At 35.1% G+C, this 26,462-nt stretch overlaps 1 protein-coding gene across 4 annotated transcripts in view; it reads right to left on the bottom strand.

The window, feature by feature from the left end:
• LRBA (LPS responsive beige-like anchor protein) overlaps positions 1-26,462 on the bottom strand; it is a 363,075-nt gene that overhangs the window by 109,926 nt on the left and 226,687 nt on the right. For all 4 annotated transcript variants that reach the window (XM_052690432.1, XM_052690429.1, XM_052690431.1 and 1 more), the window contains exons 41-44: positions 11,062-11,179; positions 9,328-9,430; positions 8,236-8,351; positions 6,500-6,612 (exon numbers count right to left, since the gene is read on the bottom strand). In XM_052690432.1, the coding sequence (XP_052546392.1) occupies positions 6,500-6,612; positions 8,236-8,351; positions 9,328-9,430; positions 11,062-11,179 (450 nt within the window). The remainder of the gene's footprint in view (positions 1-6,499; positions 6,613-8,235; positions 8,352-9,327; positions 9,431-11,061; positions 11,180-26,462) is intronic.

Raw genomic sequence — 26,462 nt, 5'->3', positions numbered from 1 at the left:
GCATCAGCAGAGGTATTCCACTGCTGCTGTTACTACTGCTGAAATGCACTATCCGCTGTCTCACTGTGCTCATATCCATTCTTTGGTCTCCATCGACGTTCAGCAAGCACTGATGAACGTAACAGAGTATTGATGGGAAGGTTCAACCTCTAATGCCATCCCACACCAACATCCACCTCTGACATCACGGGCAAATAGAATAAAATAGGAAGCATTGCTTTTCAGAGTAGCCCTTGTCTATTTATTATTCTGAATGCATTTTTCTTTCGCATGTTTTTACAATAAAAATTCACATAAAATTTAATTATCAAAAATGCACTGAAGGCACAAATTCCAAAACTTGGCTGCCTAATGTGTGGAAAGCTTGTTTCCATCCATTTTGAATTTGTTAACTATTTCACTTTTTTTCTCCCAGTATTAAAAAAAAATTATAAAGATACAGCAAACAATTGTCGCCTTTTTTATTTTCTCCATATTTCTGTGACTGCCTAAAACGTGTATAAAATTGCTCTATTTTAATTGCTAATATATTTTAAAGCCAGACATGAGCCCCACAGTTTTCTGTGATCACTTTAAGGGTTATGAACCATGCACAGTTCATTTTCAATTAGAAATCTCTATACATTCAGGGCATTTGAACAAATGTAGGATGGAGAATAACATCAGATACAAATGAATAACAGTATTTTGAAAGCTCATTTTTAATTACCAGTTAATATTTTTATCTTTATATTACAAACATCACTGTTCCTTGAGGGAGAGAAGTCTTCCAGTATTGCCAAATTATCATCTTTTTTTATTTTATGAAAAACAACAGCTACCTGCAAAAAGATTTTTAAAACATCAACAATTTTTCAAACATCAAAAAATTTTTCTTAATTCTTAATTCTTAATTCTCTTTGAGTAAGCTCAAAACAAACCTGAAATGCAAGTAAGGAAAAAAAAACACCTCAGAATGATAGTGATGAACGGTATCATCCATGCATGCTTTAAGACGACGATTTGATAAAGAGAATATAATCAGCTAATGACAAGAAATAAGAAAAAAGAAACTCATAGAATGAAGGTTATGTCAGTGTAACAAAGCACTGGAAGCTCCAAAAATATTTAACAAATTCTACCTAAACTAAGGAGTTAGGAAGAAATATTGAGATAAATCATCACAAAGACATACTTAGATGAGGATTCTCTCTAAGAGAAATAAGCAACAAAACATGCACGAAAATCACATGCATGAAAATTCAGAAAAACGCCCAAAACTAAATGCTGCATGATACTGTAAGACATCAGCACAAGAAGTCTACCCTCGACAATTCGCGTTTGGCTGGCGCAGCCCCTGTCCGTGGTGCTGAAGTGCCCCATCGGACGGATAGACTTGTTCCGCGGGGTGTCTGACCATGGTGCTGCAAAAACAATGTCGGGAGGCAGGGAATAGGGCACTGTATCACATCGCTTACACAGCCGTGTGACCGTTTGTAGTTTTGTTCCCTCGTTTCGGAAAATGTGTCCAAATAAAACAGATCAACTGTCACAGAAGATAACTGATCACCTTTATTACCCACAAAAGTCCTTGAAGGCAACTGTCTGTGGGTTACTTGCACCGTGGAAGCGTACAAAATCATTTCTTCACCCATTAAGAAGTAGAAAAAAACCTTACGTTATTTAAAACTTTTCAGTAGAACATATCATACTATAGAGCATTTCAGTTGGTATTAGTTCCTAGTTCGTGATAAATTTTTGGGTCCAAACAAAGAAAGCCTGTAACAATCCAAAAATTATAGCACCGTCCTGGAATGTGAACAAGAGAGCTTCATATGCTTGCACAGCTTTCTTTTAAGTGGTTCTTCAATCCAGATTTCCCAGAACACAAGCACGACCTCCTATTTCCTCCCTAGTCCTCTCTCTTTATAGAGAAAGATGGCAGACTGGGAAGAAAGACTTTGCTCTCTCACCTAGATTTTGCTTTATAATTGTTTCTTAAAGGGTATCAACACACAAATCCCAAAAAATCGAAATACTGCTTAGGCTACTGCTTCCTGTTTGAATGCTTTCTTTCCCTTCGAAGATTATTTTAACATGATTATGTCAGATGTCAAGCTCTGAAAACCTCTTTGCACAAGCAGGTCTTTGCACAAGAGCTCTAATATACAGCTACAGGAAGAGGAAAAATATCCACACCTGCTTTCAAAGCTTGTCCTGTCTTGGTTTGGAATGTTTTTAATTAAGTGCTATCTTTTGTTAAAGGTACTGATGATGAATCTACTGCAAGGCAGTAACAAGGGAACTTGTTGATTCAGCAATGATAAATGTCAAAGTTTTCAGTGTCTAAATTGCAGTTGCAAATGACTATCAAAGTAAATCATCACTGCTGAATCAATTACGGCTTCCTCTTATCTTGTCTTCTCACCTTCTTTCACTGTCCAATTCTGAAAAACATTCTGTGCTTAGAAGGACATTGACTAATTCCTATGAGTTAACCAGCTTTACTTAGCATACTACATTGATTCCTGTATTGGAATATGAGATGAATGAAATGTTATTTTACATCTCCTACATGAAAAATATTTATCACAGAATGTCTGTAAGCTCTAATGCCCCTGTAGTCAAGTTTTTAAATTTGCAAATGTACAACAGGTGCAGATCAAAACAGCTACTGCTTTTTATCTCCTAGCCAAAAGTAACAAGACATAAGAAAACAAATTTCATGCTCTTTCCCCTCTCTCCCTCCTCACATGGAAAAATATTCAAGCACAAGTTATATGGACACTGAATTTGTGCTCTTGAAATGCACAGCCTGTAACACAATTGAGACTGATATGCTGAAGAACACTCAACAGTGAAGTTTACATTAGAATAAAAAAACCTAGTCTGATTTGTCATTGCAATTAAAACATACATTTGATATCTTTGGGTCTCACACACCAATTAAAAATCCCATTTTGCTGAAAGTGAGAGATTTGGGGGTTTTGTTTGGTTGGTTTTTGTTGATTTTTGTTATTTTTTTTTTTCCCTACACACTCGGCTGGAACAGAAGTAATTACTTATATAAGAGCCAGTATAAAATTGATGATGACTTACCAAGTACTGCAAGAAAATGATGAAAATGAGAATAAAATACTAGTGTATACACATGTAGCTACGGTGAAGAGAAAATAAGATTTAAGAATGATATAATTTTCTTCTAATACTGCCAGTTTATGATCTCACAAAAATTTTAAAAGACAAATTATCAACAGCTATTTGCATACAAGATCTTATAACAAACTTTTGAGAATGTAAAATCATGCTCTGATAACTCAATGTATTCCAAGTATTTTCACTTCATTCTTTTCCCTTATTCAACTCCATAAACACATTAAAATTTATTGCTTCCAGTGAACAAAGAAAAAAGTGTGCTTCTGAATGTGACACATTCTGGTGGGAAACAGTGTCTGCTGTATAAATAAAATATATGCAGCTATACATATAATATGTAATACTCTTTCCAAACCATAGTGACCTCTTAAGAAATAAACACTGAAGTCGAAGCAGTGTAACAGACTAGCAGTGCACTCCTGGCATTTGTCAGGAGCGTTTGTCAGACTGACAGTAATATTAACCACAATCCATTTCAGTTGCTTTGGTTTATCATTGTGTGACTGATGTTCAAAACAGTTCCATAAGAAATTGCTTAAATAAAGTGTTGGTTTAACCTACGCACTACAATTCTTTAAATCTTTACTAACTGAGGCTGATATATTAACAAAACTGTTATTCATGTTTGTCACTTAACAATACATAACGTTTACTTGCAACTTCTAAAGAAATACTCATTTCTAATTTTCTTACCATCAAAAAAAAAGTAAAAATACCTTACATCTTTACTACAAGATCAGAATAATTACTTAAGTCCCACAGTAGGACCGTTAAAACCATGGAAAGTGTTAATTGAAATATATTTAAATATTCTTAAAACCTTTAACATCCAAAAGCATAGACAAGCTATAATACATAACTATCACTTATTTAGAAGCATTACTCTAAAGGCAATTGTATAGCAATGGAAATATCACAATACAGTCAAACAGTTTCATTGTTGAAAATTAGCAAAGTGCTGATGGTTAATATTTTTAGATAGTTGTCATGAATCCATTATCCAATACAAAGCTTTAAATTCAAACTATGTAGTTTATATTGTTAGAAATGCCTAAACACTAAACCAAAACCTAAATGTCTACAAGTTGAGATAGATATGACAAAGATTTCCATTACGTGTACAGGCACGACTTGCATTCTTCTGGAAAAGCAATCAAGAGTTCTGAAATAAAGTTGCACTCTCAAGAACTATCAGAACACTCTCAACAATCTTATAAACATATAATTATGTTAATAAAAAAAAAACACAGATAAAGATAGGGTGGGTTTACTATCCAATTTCTTAACAGAGTCAAGACTGATATCTAACCTAAAGTGAGGAAAACTGTTCTACTTTGCATTTAGTTCTACTTATGCACCTATCTTATGAAGGGCACATCTTTCATGAAAAAAAAACATTGAGGGAACTGTGCTTGTTTAGGTTCAGAGAAGGTTCTGGTAGGAACTCATTATGGCCTTCTAGTACTTGAGAGAAGCTTATCAACAGGAGGGAAAGCAACTTTTTACACCATCTGATACTATCAGAACAAGGGGCTTTAAATAAAAAGAGAGGAGAGTTAGGTTAAACGTCAGGAATAAGTTCTTTAATCAGAGGGGGGTGATGCACAAGAACAGGCTGCCCAGAGAAGCTGCAGATGTCCCATATCTGGAGGTGCTCAAGGCCAGGTTGGATGGGACCCTCAATAGCTTGATCTAGTGGGTGGCAACCTTGCCCATGATGTGGGGTTGAAACTAGGCAGGCTTTAAGGTCCCCTCCAACTTAAGCCATTCTGTGATTCCATTTCAGGGTTCAGAGAGAAAGGTAAGGACTACAGTGCCATGTGAGTTGATAAGTTTACATGTTGAAATACAATTAAAAGGTAATCCTCGGAAGTATAATAGCTGGGCAGTCCTTTTATGTCTTGAATTATTTTATTAATGGCATCATATTTTCAGTAGAATTTGACAAAAAATTAATGGAAACAGAGATTGCAAAAAATAATATAACCAATGAAGTCATTATTAAAATTGATTTTATGTACATTTATTTTATGCACTAATTCAAGGTACACAGAACTGATGTTACTCATAAGCTTTCAGTTTTTTTTTAAATGTAATTCAGCCAATCACCAATTCCTCTATATAGGTGATAAATAATTTTAAAAAAAGTGGTAGTAAATGAACAGGTAGGTAATATGAAATAAGATCAAATTCCTGGACTTTCACACAAGCTTAAAACCAAACAATATTTATGACTCTTTCCTTGTCTATAGAGCAGCTTCGAAAATAGTGCTAGAAGAATTCCATGGGTAAAGCTCTTTCTGTTACACCACAGACTGAGCAACAAATGTCTTCAAACTTTGTTTTTAACTTCTTGGAAACAGCATTGTTGCTTTTAATTATTCTTCTCACAGAGAAATTTGTGGGTTTTTTTTCTAACCATTTTGTCTGCTTTTTGCAATTTATCATCTTTGCATTTCATCTCAGTATCACCTCAGCTCTTAAATTTTGCAGAGTCATGTTCCTCATGTTCCTATATTTTGAACTATTAAGATTCCTAAAATAAAATCTATATCAGCGATAGGTATTTTTAGTTGTAAACTCTCTTCAGATTTTTTTTTTTTTTTTTTTGCCTGGAAACTATTAAGAAAGCATTCATTAAATTCTAATAATTTCTTATTAAATTACTTTATTTTAATTACTTTAAAATATTGTTTACATACAAAAAATTGTTACAGGTCAAATCATGTGTAGGTTTACCCATGATTATAGTTGTGTATCAGTCAGACATTCTGAGAAAGCACTGAGTTCATGACAAGTCAAACATAATAATATCATTAGAAAATATTACAATGACAGTACCTCAGTACCTTTCCATTTTGGACTTAAAGTATTATTTATGCGCTTTCGATTTCTATCTATAATCTTCAAGAGATCATTGTATATATCATATATAATAATAAATAGGCAAAAGGTACCGAACAGTCAGAATATATATATATATATATATATATATATATGTATGCACACATATATGAACAGAAACATACACCTGTAGATACATGTATGTGTATGATGGATGCACTTTTTAAAGTTGAAGTACTAAATCTGAAGTGAAAAAACAAACTTTCAGATTTTCAAAACAGATCTATGTTTAGCTTCATCAATAATTACCTAAAAATAACAACTGTTAAAAACTGCCTTCATTTTTTTTTTTTATCACATTAACATCTTGTATAGATAATGGTTGTTAAAAGAACAAATTTTAAATAAATTTTTTTCTTTATGTTTTCCACCAAAGCAGCAAACACTGCAGAAGACGTGAATAAGACTGAAAACTCCTGTAATGATTAACAGAGAGAAAAATAAAATGTATGACAAATACCTTTGACAAATCTCTGAAGTTGCTAGGAAGCGTAAGGTCCAACTCATCTGATTCATAGTTGGTAAGAACCCAAGGGAAAATAGGATACTGATTTAAATCATTGTAAGTGCGACCTGACAATGAAAAACAACAGCTGGAATTAAGGGACTTCCGCTTAACTAAAATATCAACCTCTGAAGATAAAACTATATAATTTTGTGAGCTCCTCAAATGAACTGTAATTTATTTTAGATCCTTTATCACCTCAATGCTCTACTTTGCTTTACAGAAAGGATAATTAGAAAGTTTTCAAATTGCTAGTATTTAAAACACTGCAGCTCATCTCACTTCATTTGTTAACTGTTTTGCAAGCAGCAAGAGTGATAGTTAAATACATTCATTTCCTATGCACTTTTCCTTGCTTTGTCATCTTGTCTTCAATCTTTAAAATGAGAAACCTAAAAAAATGGAAATCCAATGACTTCTTTTTACACAAAAAGTAGAAGCAATTTTCATTATGCATTAAATTCACTATGTGAAGGAGCTCAGGATTTTTGGTTGAAAAAATCACTCAAATAATCATTTTATTTAGGGAATCCTCGTTAAATTGGCCTTGATCTTTGGATATGCCTACGTGTAATAGAATAAAAAATCTGCAAAAAAAACCCCACCATGTTCTAGAACCAGGTTCACATGTACACCTTAGTGAATCCGTAAGATGGATATAATCACCTTCCTCCAGTAAAACCAAATATATCACCTACACAATACATACACACATTGCACATAACCAGTAACATAACTTTTTTTTTTTTATCCTGTCTTTGGATTCTGTCACAGAAGTTCATTCGCATGAATACGTTGTCTTGATTTTGTCTGCTCTTAAAAGACTCGAGGGAAAAGCTTTTACTTCTTCCCAAGGGAGATTATTTTACAATCCATTCTATCAGGCGAATGATAGAAAATAAAATTTTCTATCAGAAAAGAAATTTAAGAGTCACTCCAAGTTTTTTTTTCCGTTGTTTTCTTACACCATTCCATATTTTTCCATTATGATTTGCAGAATTTTTAAATGGTATAGCTAGATCCTTTCTTTCCCTTATCAGTTGGATATGTTACACATTTTTCCTTATTCAGGATTAAGGATACTTGACATTGATATATTTATTATTTATTTGTTTCAAATTGATTGTCTTTCATTTTCCCACATTGGGCAACTAGATTTTCCCTTTTTCCATAATCTTATTTTTTAATTCCTTTAAACGGCAAATGCCAAGAACACGAACAGCTAGAACACACTTCATTATTTCAATAATACATTAAAGCTGAAAAGATTCATTCAACTAGAAACTGAGAAAATAGTGTCATGATCAATGTCAAACAGAACTTCCACTACTTCAAAAAAAAAATCTGCCAGTATCCTGGCATCTCTGACTTAATGACTGACTGCAGAAACTAGCAAAACTGACCATTTGTATTTGAAGTCGTTAGCAGAAGCAGAGGCATTTGCTCTACAGGCCATTTTAGAAAGAGCCCAGTCTGAAAGCCAATTAGTAGACCATTAAGCACTGTCATCACCATGGAAAAATGCATAAAGTAAACGTAGGAGGAATTTATGAAGTTATTATTCTGAAGAAAATTTTACATTGGAGAAGTTATTTGTTCAAAGGGAAAAACCAGCAGTGCCTTATGACTGCTGAGACTGACACCGCTAACTAAATGCTTCCATTCATGAGTTCCACAGTAATTTGTGTTACCTGCTATTGTGTTTAGAAACATCAGGTATTCGAAGTTGGAAATTTCTCGGTGTTGCCACCGCTGGGTCATATGGGAAGCTTTGAAAATCTGTCGTGGACTAGCCAAAGAAATGCGTCTGAAAAACAGAAGTACACATTGGAGACAAATAATGAGAAAACCTGGAGGATCTTCATTTTTTACTTAAGAAAATGTTAGTGGCAGTAGAACATTTCTTTTTACTAGTTCTATGCTAAATTTCTATTTAAACCAAATGCTATTTTGGATACCTGAAGCTTATATACTTTAAATGCAGGAGGAAATCAATCCAACTAGAAATGAGGAACACTTCAAAAACTACTTCCATCAGCCTCAGTGAACATCAAACTACGCTGCTGACTTCAATCCTGAAGATACCTGGTAAAAAAGCCCAAATCATCTACTACAAAAAAATGTAGCAAAGTGAATAGTAATCTTCAGTCTGGCAACCCAAACGCAAAGTCTGACAGAGAAATACTGATTTTTCCACTTAATCAAAACAAATCTGTACCCTGTCCTCTAGAGCACAAAGATACACCTTATCAATCCTTCACATGCTGTTTAGCTTATGTCGGTCTACACGTGATTAGAATATCCTTCTGATTAGGAACAATCATTTTATTCTGCATTTAAATAATACAGAGAACTCAAGGATGTTACAGTCAAGCAAATGAAACTGAGAACTCTCAAAAGCTAATCAGTACTACAAGCCATCTTAAACCAAGCTTACATTTCAGTGTAAACAAGGAGTCCTATTTTCCTTAAGTACATTAAGTCATATTGACAAAAAGACGATACCTTCTATGTAACAGACAGAAATCACAAAAACAATCTCAAATCCAAAGTTCTTAGTTACAATAACACATTCAAAAAAGCAAGCAGAACAAACAGGGATGTTTTGTAAAGCAATAGGTACTAAGGCTTTAAACCATTGGTCGGCTTGATGAAAAACAAAAAACACTTAGACCTCACAGTTATAATTAACTCAAATTGTTAAATACCTGGTCTGAGGTAGTCCAAAGGTAGCCCCAATACCAACCCGAGGGAGACAGTAATTAACTCAAATTGTTAAATACCTGGTCTGAGGTAGTCCAAAGGTAGCCCCAATACCAACCCGAGGGAGACAGTTAACCACTTTCTTTACTGTTGCTTGATCAGGAAAGTTGAACATGACACCCACTGTGAACATAGGAGTTGAAATACGATGTTACTTGGTATTACTTATTTCAGCCTTTCTACGCCAACAATCAGGTGCCAAACAGATGGAAAACAAGACATGCTTCCTTCAGATTACTGTCAATACACTTGTATATAAAACTTCTTCTATTGTTCCACTGAAAGGAATTTCAAAAGACATTGACAGTTTTACACGTTTCTAAGGCCTGCAGTTGCTCTGCTTTCTGAATAGAAGTCAAACCTATAGGTATATACAAACTAACTAGGATTAATTTCAAAAAGGGTAGTTTATATGTAAAGTAGCTTTATGGGTAGACATTTTCTACATATATTCATTTCTCAAAATATTGTTATTTCACACAAAGTATGAAGATAGAGTTACACTAATGAAATAAGAAACCAAAAATCTGAACTACTTAATCCAATCGTGATCACCAGGAAACATTCCTTAACTTCATGAAGTGCAACTAGAGGGTCTTAAGTAAGAAAGTGTTTGTGCACATTATGAATATTCTGGTGGACTCCCAGACATGCTCTGCAAGCTATGTGTCTGATTCCTTAACAGTTATGTTCAAGATGAGAGTTTGTTTTAAACAAAGACGGTACTTTCTGACTGTCATACTAACTGCATTAAATATGTTATCCTATAAAACATAAAGATTTCAGGACAACAATATCTAATATTACTATAGAGGGAAAAAAACAATTATACATTTGCAAAGTGTCCTCTTAGGACCTACTTTATTTGGTGTTTTCACAACTTAATTTTTAAATATTCATTACTGGTACAAAAGCACCGTGTCTGAAGAATCTTAGTTCAATCTGTAAAGATAACATGCAATCCAAACTAAAATTTAGAAGGAGATAACAGCAAAAGAAAATTGTCCAAAATCTTAACTCCTCATATTTTGAGTGAATTTTATGTGTGTCTGAGAAAGGAGTTGACAAGTGAAAAAAAAAGAAAAATAGTTCATACTCAAGCAGGGTTAAGCCCAAATTTATTTCTTGGAGTTACACTGAGGAATAACTGACAGCTGTGCTTCCCTGTTTAAGAATATATAATATGTATTTGTAACTCCTATATATTACATACATTTATATATATTACGTAATTTTATACATATAATTTTAGAGCTATCTAAGTGACTATGCTTGAAAATATTAGAATACATTAATATTATTCCTAGAAATAAAGAATGAAGCTAAATAAGTCACTGGTCCAGTCTGCTAGTGAAGTTCTTTCATTCTGTTTTCTTACTTAGTATAACTAATAACTGCTAACCTTCCCCCAAGAGAAGAGAAAAAACTTCAAGCAAAACAGATTAGAGGTAGCGTATGCCTTAAACAATAGACTTCAGAGGATGCCAAGTAAGTATGTAGATATACGTGAAAGTGAAGTATTGCTAATTCCCAGTTATCACGTCTGAACATGATTCCTCAATGAAGGAAAAAAAAGAAGGAAAAACAAAAATCATAATTCAAAAATATACTAACTTAAACATTGAGGCACTTAATCCACAACTCTCTACTGCTTATACAGATCCCTAACAAAAAGGGAATGAGTAAGGAGCTAAGGAGAAAGAAAACGTCCCCAGAATGAATCAAGACTTGATATTTCTCTAAACTCACAATACCTCTATTTGCCATGAATATCTCCAGCGCTGTATTTTGTAGAAGATAGCGTCGGGAAAAGATAGCTCGAATCTCTGAAAAAAGCCATTTGCCATGGAGTCCTTCTGTATATGCCAGAATCTAGAAGAAATTGATCATGTGAGAGAGTATGCTTGAATATGCTATCAGCATAAGTAACACGTTTTTATAGAGAAACAGATGCACAAGCATGGATTCTACCAAATGCATCCAAAACCTACAGCAAAATTAAAAAGTTGCTCATATTTAAAACAATGCTATGAGGCATGGATTTTTTTAGGTCTAAATTCAACTGTTTATACCAGACCCTCTTAAAATTTGCCCTTATTTTTCCTTTAAGGACAATTGACTATCTTTACGGGAGTTTCAGAAACAACAAGAAAGGTCATAAAATACAAAAGCATATTCTGAAGTGAACTGCTAGTACCATCAGATGTATCCACACTCAATTTAGCATTGTAACAAGAGAAATGCAACAAAAAAGAGAGTAAAAAATGTCTTCAAGGAAGAAAAAACATTCCTTACATTTATCGTTAAGGCAACATTCATTAATTCTGGAGGTAGAAAGGTTGTCTGTATAAGAGGTTAAGTATCATTTTGTCAGCTAAGGTTAAATACAAACCTGCAAATGAACTCAGCATAATCTCTCTATGGAGTAAGCGGTTGTCAAAGTAACTTGTTACAATTCCTGTCATCCCATCTGACAGACACAGAAGCTTAGTCTGCCTTCACAGTTCAAACTAATCTCATTTTTAGTCCGCAGCCACTCTGTTTCTTTGTTTCTTCACTTTTTCCTTTTCATTTCAATGCTTAATTATTTAAGTGTTAAAGGACAGCAACACTGGACACCGTTGGGCCTCAGATTAACAGAGCACAAGCAAAGGAAAATATCTGAAATTTGTCCATTTTAGTAAACACAAACACTTTAAACATAAACCCACTACAAGAGATCTAAGTATAATCTTTCACCATCACTCTTAGAACAATTTCACTTAGCAATATATTGGGAAGAAAAAAAAAAACTGAAAGAGAAGTGAAACACAAGCCTCTAACATAAGCGAGATTGGTTTTGAACACAATGATTTGTTTATAGGTTTTAAACTAAGGAAGACTTTGCCTTGCATGAGCTATTTGTTTGAAGACAGAAGCACTAAAATAAAGTATTGCATAGCACAGTGTAAAATACCATGCCACATCTGCAAACTTTATAAAAAACAACTGGGGAGAACAAAAAGCAGCAAGTTTACTAAGCAAACCATCTTCCACATCTTCCCTTCCAGTGCAACAGACAACTTCTCCTGTCCCAATATTCCATGAACACAGAAAGAAAAAAACACATCCTAAGTATCTTTTACAGAGCACAGCATCCAAATAGGTGACAAAGGAAACAAAGTTGCAGGGCCTGCGTACAGAAACGTCTTAGTACTTCTGCTGGCATTCATTCATATTAAGACCTGAAAATTGGAGCTTATAATTTCAATGACTGTTTTCAGAGACAATTAGGAACGTCTTTCTGCATTTCTGTAATAGCAATTGAAACAACTGACTGTCACTATAAATCAGAACACTTCATATTCAAACTTATTAAGTAATTACTTATTACTGTAAGAAAAATCAGCATGTTGAATAATTATTACTTTTACTCTGTGGGTCTGACATTTGTAGAGGCAGCGGAAACACATGGCCAAAAGCCCTTCGTTTTTATTCTTTTTATTTTTTTTCCCCAAGCCGAAAGGAAAAGCAACAATTTGAAATTAGCAGAGCTGGTTTATGCTGGGAGCCTCATACAGCCACGGTGAAGTTACCAGAACACCAGGATTTACAGCCCAAACTTGGATCGCACTGCAGGCACGATAGTCGTCCCTGCTAGAGCAATTCTTCAGGCCGCTCATTAACAGCCGTTATCAGGAGCGAGAGCAGCTGAGGCCTAGCTGAGCCAGGCCTCCATCCCCAGTCGGAACAGTAACTGCCTGGTCCGTAGCTTCACTTCAAAGTCTCTGGAGTTCAATTAAAACTGGATTAGGTGGAAGCAGCCCTTCTTTGGGACACTCTGTTCTCTGAACCCCTCGCACACTGACAGCACCCCAGACAGAGGTCTAGCCCTCCGATGAACCGGTTGCCATGGAAACTGCATCATTACCATTGCTCTGTGCTTAGCGGGCCCATCAGACAAGATGAAAGATCCAGGGCACAAACGCGCTGCTTTCATGTGTATCAGTGAGGATTCCTTACTAAAATCAAATTCAACCTTTCATTCCTTGCCAGATAGCCGATTTTATTAACAGAACCTACTAGCTGTAGAAAGTGGCTGGCGATTTAAATTTAGAATTTTCATATTCATAAAGGGATTTTTTTTTAATTAGTGCTACCACATCTCATAATTTCAGTTTCAAAATTACAACTTGCAAAAAATACTCTCGTACATACCCACTTCCTTCCTTAAGCCATACAGCACAGAAATTCTGCTCAAGAATTTAAGACCAACCATCTTATTTATCCTTCAGTACAATGCTCTGAGTTCACTTCTATTTATTTTCATTATTTGTCAGCTCTGGTAATAGTTATGGACCAACATCTGAAACAATCTCATGTAACATGCACAAACAGAACTTCCTTTTCCACACGAACAGATATTTACACAATTTCAGTTGATTCGAAACATAAGACTGGAATTCAATCTACTGCACGTTTCATTTGTTTCAAAAGATACTGCACTCTGCAGGAGGAAAGACAACTTAAACAGTTTGCCACAGAAGTAAAGAAATGAACCATGTCAGGTTCCACAGTTCCAAAAATCTTATTAGACAAACTACTCCATGGTGAAACCTCAGCAAACCAGATGAAGAAAAGGCATGACATCACTATTTAAAATCCAAAACTGATTCTACTTTTGCATGAAGCTCTTATTTACTTCAAATACTAAAAATGACAGCTCAAGCTTGCAACCAGTCCTTACAGTCCTGTTGCAGGCCCCCATGCTACCTGGCAGAAAGAAGCCCACTGAGTGCCCAACAGGTGAAGAAGAGCCAGCTTCAACTTCCACTTTGAGGAGACTGAAATCAGAGTTGCATGGAAACTCAGATACAATAGTGATGATTGTTAATTAAGGTCATACGTAAACAAATCATTTCCTAACAATTCATAGCTGGGTTTCAGCTAATTTCCTAACATGAAAATGCTCAATTGGAAGCTATTCATGGTACACTTTTGAACACAAATGCCCCACTTCACTTTTTCTTCAAAGCACCCTCTTGAACCCTGATTACAAACTATGTCTCTTGTAACAGATTACACTAAATTGTTACAAGATAACAACTCCACATCTGCCTCCTGAATGAGAAAAGCAGCATTTTACTGAGGACTGGATGAACATTTTGCTCTACATTTCAGGCAAACAAATCAGCTATTATATATTCTCTTCTAGAGAAAAGTATTGATCTTAAAAATGTGAACATCCTAAAAGTAATTAAGTCTGCAAATGGGTTACAGAAGTGAAATTGTAATTGAATAATTACATTACTTTAACGTGCCAGCCAATTTAACTGCTGTGAGTAAAATAAAATCTAAACAGCTTCTTTAAACAGCTGATGCATATTCGTGCATTTCACAACAGCTTTTCTTGAAATCTTTTCCTAAAAAAGTTATGAAGCACATTAAGCTAGATACAAAAAAGCAAACAAACAAAATGCTTCTAACTAGCATTTGACTGCAGCTGAAAGAGAAGGTACACAAATACAGTCTTCTGGTAGCATTCTAAGTCTTTTGGGATCGTTTTTGTTCAGGAATGCAAAATTACAGCACGTAGAGGACATAAAATCTGATTCATAGTTCAGTAGGAATCTGGATCTCCACCACAAACTCAGATTTGCAAATGTGTCTTCTGATTCTACCATCCAAATGTTACATGGTTTCTAGCTATAGCATCCACAGTGAAACAGTCTTACTGTACTCTTGCCTTAAATACATCCAAAATTAATAATGATATTAAATATCTAAATATTTTTAAATAAATCTCAAAGCTTATTTATTTTAGAGATCTTGAGAACAGTGATTAAGATGTTCTCTTTAAGTAATAGATACTTGTACACGTAGCCCCTGAAATCCACGCTCAAACAGCAGTCCTCCATCCAGTCCCTCCTGTGAGCACAGTCTGCTACACAATCCTGTTCAGCATTTTCATGGGTGACAAACTCAATTAAACATATTCATTACTTTAATGTTCCACTAGATGGTTTTACCCAGCATTAAAAAAAATTAAATAAATAAATAAATACTCTGTGACCTTTGTATCGATCACAGCAAAATGGCTTATGCCTGGGTGTGGGTGGTGAAGGGATTGGAGAGGGGGGTGGTAAAGGACTCTTATGTTTTCTCTTCCAATTACTGGAGGAGATGATAAAACCACAGCAAATGATGTATCAGCTCATTTTATCTTATCGCTTTGGGGCTAGGTGACAACGAAGTTCATATTTCACTGGTTCCCATTGAAGATTGTGAAAATTACTTGCCCTCCTGACCTGAAATTTCACTAGAAGACAGAAATTTCTCTTCTGCAAAGTAATGCAATTTTTCAGATGTCAACCTTTAGCCCACCTTTAAAAATTAATTTCATTTATATTAACCAATGATATTGATATTTTCATAGAATGCTCTTTGATACATGAACCACAGACTAGCAAATTGATGTGCTTTAGAAGGCTAAAATTATTTTACCTGAAGCTGCTGGGGATAGATAGATTTACCACAAGCTGAAATTCTTATTTCACAGTACGCTGTTTATACTAGCCTGATATACTTCAAAACCACTGGATCTGTAAATAGCACAATCATTAGTTATAACTTAGCAACTACTCTCAACTATAGAATAGATCTAAAAATAAAAGTTATATATAAAAACACAACTTCTGTGGAAATGAATAACGTCTGTCACAGGCCACAGATCAGTACATGTGCGATGACATGAAAAATACTTCCCAGATGATTAAAATAGAGGATGCATAACCATACTTTCTCTCTTTATCCTGATGCTAAAGCTGTATTTCAAATTGAAAAAAAATTATGCAATGCAGATTTTCTGCAAGCAGACTTCCACTAACTGCAGGTAAGTTTCACCAGGATCATCAAGAAAAAAATATATCAGGAAGGCCTCTATCCATAACAGGTTTCTTTTTTTTTTTTTTTTTTTTTTTTTTTTTTACTACGAGGTTCTCAACATTCTGTATGCACTAATAAATCATTAAACACCATAAGCAAAGTTAGTACCAGCTATCTTACTCCTTCCCACTACGCCCAATACTTCATAATTTCTTTGTCCCTTTTGATCACCTCTGCTAACACTTAGATTGAAACATCAACAATGGTTCACTACCAGAAGCAGAAAACATTTGACCATAATGGAGAACAATAAGATCCAATTGCTAAAGGCAGGACTATAAGTTAAATTACGCAGCCTAAAAAGCAGAAGTTCAACAAGAAGAAAACAAAGGCTTGAGTGCCTCACCAAGCCCTACAAAGATAAGGATAAAAGAATTTTCCTTTATTTGGGAAATAAAACAGCAGATTCATGACAAAACAGAGCTACAATTACAATAATTCATATAATCTTGGAAGAATCGACTGCTCTCTTGATTTAGTGAACCTGTTACATTCTGATTTCTTAGCAAGGATTTGCTCACCAAGAGGAAGATGCACAAAGCTCACACAACCGAGACAGCGTGCCACAACGAATTAACTCTAAGAATTTCCAAATGATTCAGATAGCATCTTCTGAAAAAGTGGCTATTTCAACTCGTGTCCACACTCAGATTCTCTGATAAGCATCATTAAAATGGTGCAACTAACACATGCACCACAGTTCACATCTCATGCATTTACCAAAGCAGCATACATGAATGGGGCTGTACGGATTCCAACCTACTTGTATATCATCATTTAAATTAACCAAGGATGGAGACACTCTTATGAAAGCACACTGGTACACACACATCTAGATTCATACTTGTGTGTATACATATACTGAAATGTTAACACGAGTGACATAATAGCGTATCATACACAGAATGCAGAAATTACCATGCTAAATCAAACTCAGTGTACACATAACCCCAGCATTCTGCCTTTAGCAACAGCTAGCAGAGCAGGCAAATAAAATAGTTTCTTCCTTTTTTTTTTTTTTTTTTTTTCCCATGACACTATAAGTTTTAATAGTTGGAGAGTGCTTTCAATCCATTCTAATTAAGAATTCTGGCTAGTCTTGATGTCTGCATAAACTGGTAGATACCATAATTCCTTAGTACACAGCATTAAATGTGATGACTTATTTATTTTGTGTCAATGAATTTCATCATTTAAATACATACTGTATAACCACTAAAAAAAAAAAAAAAAAAAAAAAAAAATTCAGTTTGCATGTCAAGAAAAAATAAGTACTGAATGATGCAATGGTGCATTTCAGGCTAGCTGCCCCAAGTGAGACAGAATTTTGGGAAATTACATTGGGAAACCTCATTTGCCATTAGTTTACCTAAAAAACCAAGGAAATCCTACTGAAAACCGTTACTTAGTTTTACTTCAGATCTCCTGATGAGTTAATAAAAAAAAAAAAAAAAAAAAACAAACAAACACAAATTCAGATTGTGATACTCTAACAGTAATTGTTTTGGAAGTGTTTCATTACCAGTAAAGGGATTATAAAACAAAAACCCTTCTTAAACTTCAACCTCAAAGCTTTTTTATATGCTCCCTAGCATTTCACACTATTAAGAAATAAATAAATAAATAAATCATGAGGTAGTATGACCACAACCCAAATTTTGCCAAGAACCCCATATCTGATCATACAAAAGACTTCATAATGGAAATTAGAGAACAGATGAGCCTTTAGACCACAGTTTATGAGGAAGGCACTCAGGTGTGTTTCTCTGAAACTACTCAGTGTAATGCCACAGTGAGATAGAAAGCACTGTAATAAGAGCAGTGATAAAGTCATGAGCTACAAAAAATGAGAACGAGCCCGAATGCATCAGCCACTTATGCAGAAATGAAGGAGAAGAACTGCTTACAGCTAGCAAGCCCCAGGAAGACAGATATATCCAGCAAAAGACATCCTTGCCTGCACTGCCAACCCTTTAATGAGGTCTGGCAAGGGGTGCATCCTGGCTCCACCTCTTCTGGTCACTCAGGTACATTGCATGCACCTGAGCTCCCCTGGGTTGGCCCTGCCTTCCCACCAGGTGTTTCATCACTGCTTCAAGCTGTGCCATAGCATTTCCACTATCCTCAGTTGCTAAAATCCTCTGGAAGAACACCATCAAGGACTACTTTCAGTAATTCTACATCTTAATTCTCTAATATAGGACATCTTTGAAGGATCTCATGATCAGGATTTTTTTTTCCAGAAAGATTTTACACACCAAAGTAATCAATTATTTTTGTTCCTCATATAAGACAAGTACAGTAAAATAACAGAAAGCAAGTTACAAGGATGCAGCTTCATCATCAATGATTAATCACTCACACTGAGATAACTTTGAGGCTTTAGTCAATCGGTTTTTCAGATGACCAAAACTGATTTTGTGGAAATTACTATCTTCTTATTCTCAACTGCAACTTCACACTGGACTGTTCTCGGACAGGTTCTTCTCTCTGTATTTATGAAAATGACTGTTTTTTGCTTGCATATCAGAAGCATCTTCTCTCCAATATTTGACAAAGTTGTCAAATGTAGAGATCTTAAGTTTCTGTGCAGGGTTTTTTGTTGTTTTTTTTTTTTTTTTTAGTTTACAAGTTAAAAGTTACAACTAGTCCCCCTCCTTTTACAAAATTCCTACTGCAAAAAACCTTGTAGATAATCTTTATCCGTCTATATTGGTTGATCTCTATAGAGTACAGAAAACTAGGACAACTGCCAGACTAATGACTCACAGCAGTTCATATCCATAGCAGTATAACTAGATATGGTCAAAGGTAATACACAGGAACATACTTCTCAAAAGTATATCACAGAAAACAATGTAGAAGCTCACTTAGTTTTGCTTTCTTTGCTCTTAACCGTAATTTAGCCATGAAGTTTTCTTTAAAAAAATAAGCTTCGTGTTTGTTTTAATTGTCTCTTCAAATTCCTGTTCTGAAAAGAATAGTCATGTTACATTTCCCACTGCAGTGCCTTGCACCTGCCTACTTAACCACCTTCGGATTATAACTTTTCCTATGGGCTGCTCCTACATGTACCCTACAAAGTCCTATCAAGCCGTAACATGTGCAAGCAGAATAGCAGCTACAAAAAAAGGAGGGAACTAAAGCACCTGCAATACTGGCAGTTGTCCAGTGTCTGCCATTTTGATATGAACTTGGAGAAGGCACGTTGGAGAAAACAACTTATGGACAATGAAAAAAAAAGTAAGTTTCATTGTCAAAAAGAAGGATTTTTTATTGATGTCCTGTAAACTACTCTTCATATCCCTTCATCAGAACAAAACAAAAACAAAAAACCACCCCCACACATCTGGCAGGAAGCTAGAGTACCAGTCATCATAAAAGACTGCATCTGATCAGGTCATTTATGGGAACCAAGCCCATTTGTAAAAGAACAGATGTGCCTCTCGAAGGCAAAGAGAAAAGTCAGACTCCAGAGCTGCCAATCCAGCAGTTTACATTAAAAGATTCTGTGCTATGTTTTATGAGAGATATGGCACAGAAGGTGCAGCTTGCAAAGGGATGGGAATGTAAAAATGGCTTAATGCCACCTTTGTGCTGCACAATCTCTAGACTGCTGCAGGAACCAAATTCCCTCTGAGTATACTGGAGCAGCTGCCGGGGCTGCTGTGCAATTACATACATTTGCCTTACTTGGGATGTCTGGTAGCTGCCCCACATCCCAGAACTGTATAGTAATTAATGTTAGAGAAATTCTCCCTCCTGCTCTCAGAAGTTGGGACAGAAGATAGTGCTGCTTATAAACCCTCCACTGCTCAAGGACTGCTTTTCTCCCTGCTAGCTCCTTTTCTGTATACCAAATCAGAATACAGATATGACAACAAGATACGGAAATCACTCTTAGTTATCAGAGGACATGCCCCCCATCACGCTTTTTTAATCAAGGCCTACATAAGCATGCCTCATACCCAGTATCCGTATTCTTACATTTATCTCATATTCCTGTAAAAGTAGAGTCATTTCGCATGGAAAATGGGCTATGACTACAAGAGAGAATCTCAGAAGATCACCCACTTAAGTAATCTGACCAATTAAAATGATCCACATTTGCAAAGAACAAAGAGCAATGTGAATAGAAGGTTTTATAAAGTAACTGCAGATCAACATTTTCACTGATGACAAAACAGTTTAAATTTAGCTATAAAACATTCTTATGAGTACAGACCTTCTTCCAAGGTTAATTAAGCCATGGACATACCTAATATGAGAACTGTGACCACATCTAGGATACTGGAATAACAAAACAAGAATATGACCATAATTTCACTTTTAAAATACAATAGAAAATTAAACTGCATATCTAGTCCAAATGATTGATAAGAAAGGCTTGGGAATATCATACCAATACAACATACACAGACAGCAGTCTGGGGATAGTTGAACAAGTGATCCAACAACATGATTTGCCTTGCCACTCCCTCCAGGGTATTAAATCTAAAACTTGCTTCTCCTGAGGGTCCAATAAAAAATGACCTATCAAAAAATTGTGCAGATGAGAGGAGAAGAGGGAACTGTAAGTCTATAAGAAAACATCAGCTACAGTGAAAAACTGTGATCTGGCCTGTGTTACGCATTTATCTTACAAATCCACAATACTGTTTTGCACAACTGGAAGTTTTCCTAAAAGGCAGAACAAGTCAGAACTAATGTGGGAGTATTTACAAAGCACTGAGTTCTAGCCAATATCTAACAGTCTGTTTCATAAATTCTGAAGTCTAAAGAGAAGAAAGCATTGTAAAAGGCTTTTCAGACAGACTTAACCTCACAGCAATAACCTATCCATCCTGTACAAAGCGCTGCCAAGAACTAACAGTTCCTTGAGAAAATACAATAATTTAGCCTATCCATGCATATTTCATTTGCAAAAGTAACTTAAGGCAACTCATTAAGCAAGTTAAACGTATTTGAAGGAAGCCCTCCTTAAATCATTAAGTGGGGAAAAAAATAAAACACAAGGGGAAAAAAAAAACAACTAGATGGAAGCTCCATTCCCAGTCAGCTCCACATCTTGAAAGTGGTTTACATTTATTTTAAAAAGTGGGAAACTGAAGGCATGTGAAACACAAAGGGTATTGCAAAGGCATGCTCAGTTCTTATGTGATTTAGTTTGCAGCTCAGTGTTACTTTGTAGAAAAAAGCATAGTTTAACACACAAGACCCATCTTTGGGTTACCAAAGTCACTCCATGACTAAACGTAGCTGGAGTACTTGCAAGTAATTTAAAGAATTTAGGATTCTAGCATAAGAAACATTTAAAAATGCCTGTAACAAATCATTTGCTACGATGAGGACTCTTACTTCCATAACTTGTTAGCAATACAGATATGCAAGTAAGTTAGTCATTTTAAGATACGTATCAAAGGCAAGAAGTACTGCATTTGAGATCTGAAACATAAAAAGCGTCACCCTACAACAAGGAATGTGTTTCTATCCAAAAAGTTCTGCAGATTAGTCTTCATAAGATATTGTTTTCTATTCAAGAATCTGAGAGTTGAAATCTCATGGATTTTGATGGCTGACTGTTTCTTACAGGAAAAGGAATGTACCTTACTTTTTCATGACTAAAGAAAACTACCTTCTCGAAAGACAGGGCCACAGAACTCGAGACGGTAAAACAGGGAACAGAAGTGACTCTTCCAAACACATCTAAGAGTGTTTCACCAGTGAAGAACTGATAAATAAAACATTGTTCTTGCTATAAAATAAATAGTTGCACTTGTTTGTCCTCATTTATAACTGCAGTTTTAAAAAATGTGGGTTTTAAATAAACAAGACATCTCAGCTTTCATCTGTTACTTAAGTCGCTGAAGATTCAAATATACAGCAGCATAAGGAACGTACAAAACTAACTAAAATCGGCAGGCATCTGCTTCATAGCATTCCACCTAAACAAAATGTTGGTGTTGATAAAATCCACTTCTTAAAATATGTATCCTTACAAATCTTAAGTACTGTCATCTCATCTCCCTGTTGGAGTTTGATTGATTACGCCTTTTCCTTATGTTCATTAATCTCATCACCTTATCTTTTACACCACTTCATTTTAGCAGAAAGGCAATAATAAAACCCTCATCCATTATCCTTTTACTCATCTAGTCAAGCGGAAATGGTTAATAACATGCTACAAATTGAACTTCAATCACCTCATTTTCTCCTTTGTCGAATGCACATTAAAGTATATTCCAAAAGTGCAATTTGTTTTACAGGGGAATTTGTGTTATATTGCTACAGACAACTAAAATTAAGTGTTTCTCAGTTTGGTTATTAAATATATCCAACTGTCCTTTTATCTCTGATACTAAAACATTAACTCATTTTATTAGAGTGTAATAATACAAGAGTCTTATCTCTCAGAACACAGGGACATCTAGTCTGTCTAATAGTAAGTGTTATACAATGGGTCATTTATCTTTCTTTTTTCAAAAAATATGCTTGCGAGAGTTTATGAATTGGTACATTATTGCAAATGAAATGGCTCTCCATTTAAGAAAAGTTAATTTGTTTACATGTAGGCTTATCTTCAAATGCAAGCCCCATTAGAGAAGCGGTCTATTACTGTCAGAGCAAGCGCCGGGGGGAAATAGGTGGATGTAGAAAAATGTAGAGCACTGTAATTCAACTCTGATCACCAATTTCCTGTTTCAATGTTAACTGTGACTTACATGCAATTTTGCAAAATTTCTATGATCCTAAAATGATTCTACAGAAACAGCAATTCAAATTGTACAAATGTATCTTAGCAAAGTAAAATAAATGACAACTCACAAAAAAAAAAAAAGAAAATCTGAATTCTTCCTTATAAAAATAAATGAAAATGTGGGTGAAATTCTAGTCCAATTTAATTCAATAACAGCAACCTCTTCTACAGAGGGAGAGCAAGATGTCCTCTCTTTCTGGATCTCCCTGGAACAAAATTCACTCACACTTTGGTCATCATTTCAAGAAAACGAGACTACTTGGACTAAATCCTCAATAAAATTCTGTATCAGTATAAAAAATACAACCAAAAATACTACACAACTATTACAGTAAAAAAGTATTTTCCCCACACAGTATCCATCTCTGAATTCTACAGAAACTTAATGTTAACCTTGTAAGAAGTTTAAGAACACTTAAATCCTAACTATATTCAAAGAAGACAGAATTAGGGAGACAATCATTTTTTAACGCTACAAAAATTTGCAAAAACAAAAGTAAGCATTACAACATATGAATATATGTTTACATACATTAAAGAAAATCAGGTACAGATTTCTTTAGGAAAAACTTACAAAAAGACATTAAAAATACTTCTACATTTCCCAAAGGTGTACCTTTTTTTCAGTTCTTGGACCGTGGAAAGTTTCTCTACCCATGAAAAGCCTCTTTCCTCTGCTACACCAAACTCTCAGTAGTACCCGAACTTCTACAATTCATCTTGTCTAGAAACAATCATCCCTGAATAGGATACCTCTAAAAACTCCAAAGGTCCATTTAACTGCTTGTTTCGTGTTAAGAATGTCTTCTTTTAGCATTGAAAATGTCCTGTTTCTTGTTTTCTTGTACTTCAGAGAATATTTAACTGCCTCTTGCTTCCAGTTCTACATTTAGAGAGCTCAATCTGTGTTTGCAAACTACAGCTATCCAGCTCTGTTCCAGTCTATGACCAAGGCTTATATTAAACCATGGTAACAGAAAAAGAACTCTGCTTCTTCAAAGCAATGGACATCTTCATACTACTTAGGTCACTCAACAGTTAATGCCTCATATTTATTTCTACGGAAACAAGAAGAGATACAAAAAGAATAACACTTTCTGATAGAGCAAATTCTCAGCTACAAAACACTACTTTTCAACACAGTCACCACCATTAGCTATGCATTTTCATCAGCAATGAACAAGAGCCTGAATACCACACTCATGAAAGCCTGCACCAGCAGAGGAGACTCACTGTCTATGTCACCGTCGCTGAAAAGCACCATCCACCACTCTGCCATGCTCACATGTACTATTTGGCCTTCATCAGCATTCAGCAAGCAATGAATATCTATGGGGGCAATTCTTTCGGCATGGAGGAGTTCAGTGACACACCACTGCTTCTTACGCATGCCCATGTCAGACGCCATTTTGTCAGAATGCCCCTCTGCTGCCATCTGCCATACAGCAAAAAAATGTCATAGAGAATTGTTGGGAAAGTTCAACCTGTACTGCAGTACCACCAACATCTCTCTCTTCTGAACGTACAACATTACTTCCTTTACTTCTTTACTTGCTTCCCTTCATTATTTAATTTACATTAAAATAGATGTTTAAGAACACCTTTTAGGTTCTTTATGAGAAAATCTAGTACTCAAGTGAATTAGCAAGGAATTAGAGCAAGCTATAAACCTAAGCTTCTAAATTGCTGTCAGTCGTTTAACCAATACGTACAAGTTCACACAATGTATGCTGAATCCTTCAGCTGATGCCACACTTCAGCAAAAAGTAAATCACTGATGCTGTAGCACTTGAGCACAGCAATCTATTGTAGAAATAAATGAAGAACAGAATACCAAGCAAGTCAATGGGAGACTCGATTCTTGTCTCTAACCACCATTCCTGTACCACATAACATGTCATCATCCATAAGTAAATGAGTTAATCAATTTAATGAGGATTCAGACAAATCGGCTGCCTAATGAGCACTCAAACTGATGTGGCAAGGGTTATGCTCCAGTGCTGACAAAATCAGTTTGATGAAACTGTGACAAAAGCAGCAAAGCACTACTCCTTCAGCACATTTTTCTGCATCTTATTAACATGAAATTATAATCACCATTTGCAAAACTGTGTAGGGAAACCTTTGATTGTGTCAGTCACGTAACCATATGCTTTATCTACTCTTCTTTCCAGCAAACCTGCGCACACTGTTGGAATTCAATTTAATAATTATTCAGTTCTTTTAGAAAATGATAGATTTGTTTAAAATAAACTAATCTGAGTATGCCAAGGGAATTTCCAGAAACATTATGTTGTAAGTTTCTGCATTTCATGAATATGCCATGTGGCAACAAATATAAAATAAACCAACTAAAGCATTCTCCAGCTTTTCAAACAGTTCAGGAAATGAACACTAGAATCTCTTTAAAATGTAAGAGGGACACTAGTTTTTAGATGAATAGCAATAATCATATGCAGATTTCCCAACTCCGTAATGATCAGATGCAAAAACAAATGTAATAAATGAAGCTAACTACTAAAGTCATAAATCCTTTATCAAAATCTTTTACATAGAGCTTCTGTAAGAATTTTCTAGCAATATAAGAATAAGTAATTTTAAATATTCCTAAAACAAAAAAATACATATTCATATATATTTGTATTTTTAACAAGGAAAAAAAAACACCAAACACCCATAACACCAAAATCACAGTAAAATGTGGCACTTGACCCTACCAGCTTGCATATCCTCATGCTATTTTATTACTAGAAACTTTATCTCCAAAGCACAGCATTCATGATAATATGTCATGATCTAAGTTAGAAAGAGTTGAACTTATCAGTTATTTTTAGCTTCCACAATATTTATCAATGCATTACATACACATTTCAAATCAGTTCCCTAATTAGACTCATTGGGTAAATGATTACAATGGCATGGAAGGGGAGTGGAGAAAGGCTAAGCAGCCCTGTACTATACCCAGTCACTCTTTCTGTGCTAGGTCCAACTGATATTAAAGTACTTTTGTCTCTCTGAAAACATCTCGCCATTTCAACCATGCAAGTATTTTCCAGCATGGTATCTAACTGCTAGCTACAGGAACACAACACGAAAACAACAGTTCAGCTAGTTAGTCCTGCTGAAATATAGTTTCACAAAAATTTCCACGAAATGTCCAAATATAAAGGTTGTATATCATTTGGATATAAAAAATACTCAGATTGATTCTATATTATTAATTTTGCGTTCTAACATAGCTGTGTGCTGCTGGAAAACAGCAAATAAACAGCAAATGCAAGTGCCTCTGCATTGTCTTTTTTTCTAAAAAAACGTTTGCACCCATCAAGGTAAGAAACTTCTCTAATAATGTATGCAGAGAGGAGCTGTATTTTCGTTCTAAGACCACCTTAGTTGCAAAAATAAAAGTTTACAGTAATTCCAGCATTTTGGCTGAGAATAAGGGCAGACTGAGTATAAAACATAGACAAGAGG

The sequence above is a fragment of the Tympanuchus pallidicinctus genome, unplaced genomic scaffold (genome assembly GCF_026119805.1).
Source record: "Tympanuchus pallidicinctus isolate F22 unplaced genomic scaffold, pur_lepc_1.0 scaffold26, whole genome shotgun sequence".
Classification (NCBI taxonomy): domain Eukaryota; kingdom Metazoa; phylum Chordata; class Aves; order Galliformes; family Phasianidae; genus Tympanuchus; species Tympanuchus pallidicinctus.
Note: the sequence above shows the minus strand (reverse complement) of the source record. Positions and strands in the feature narration are given on the sequence as shown.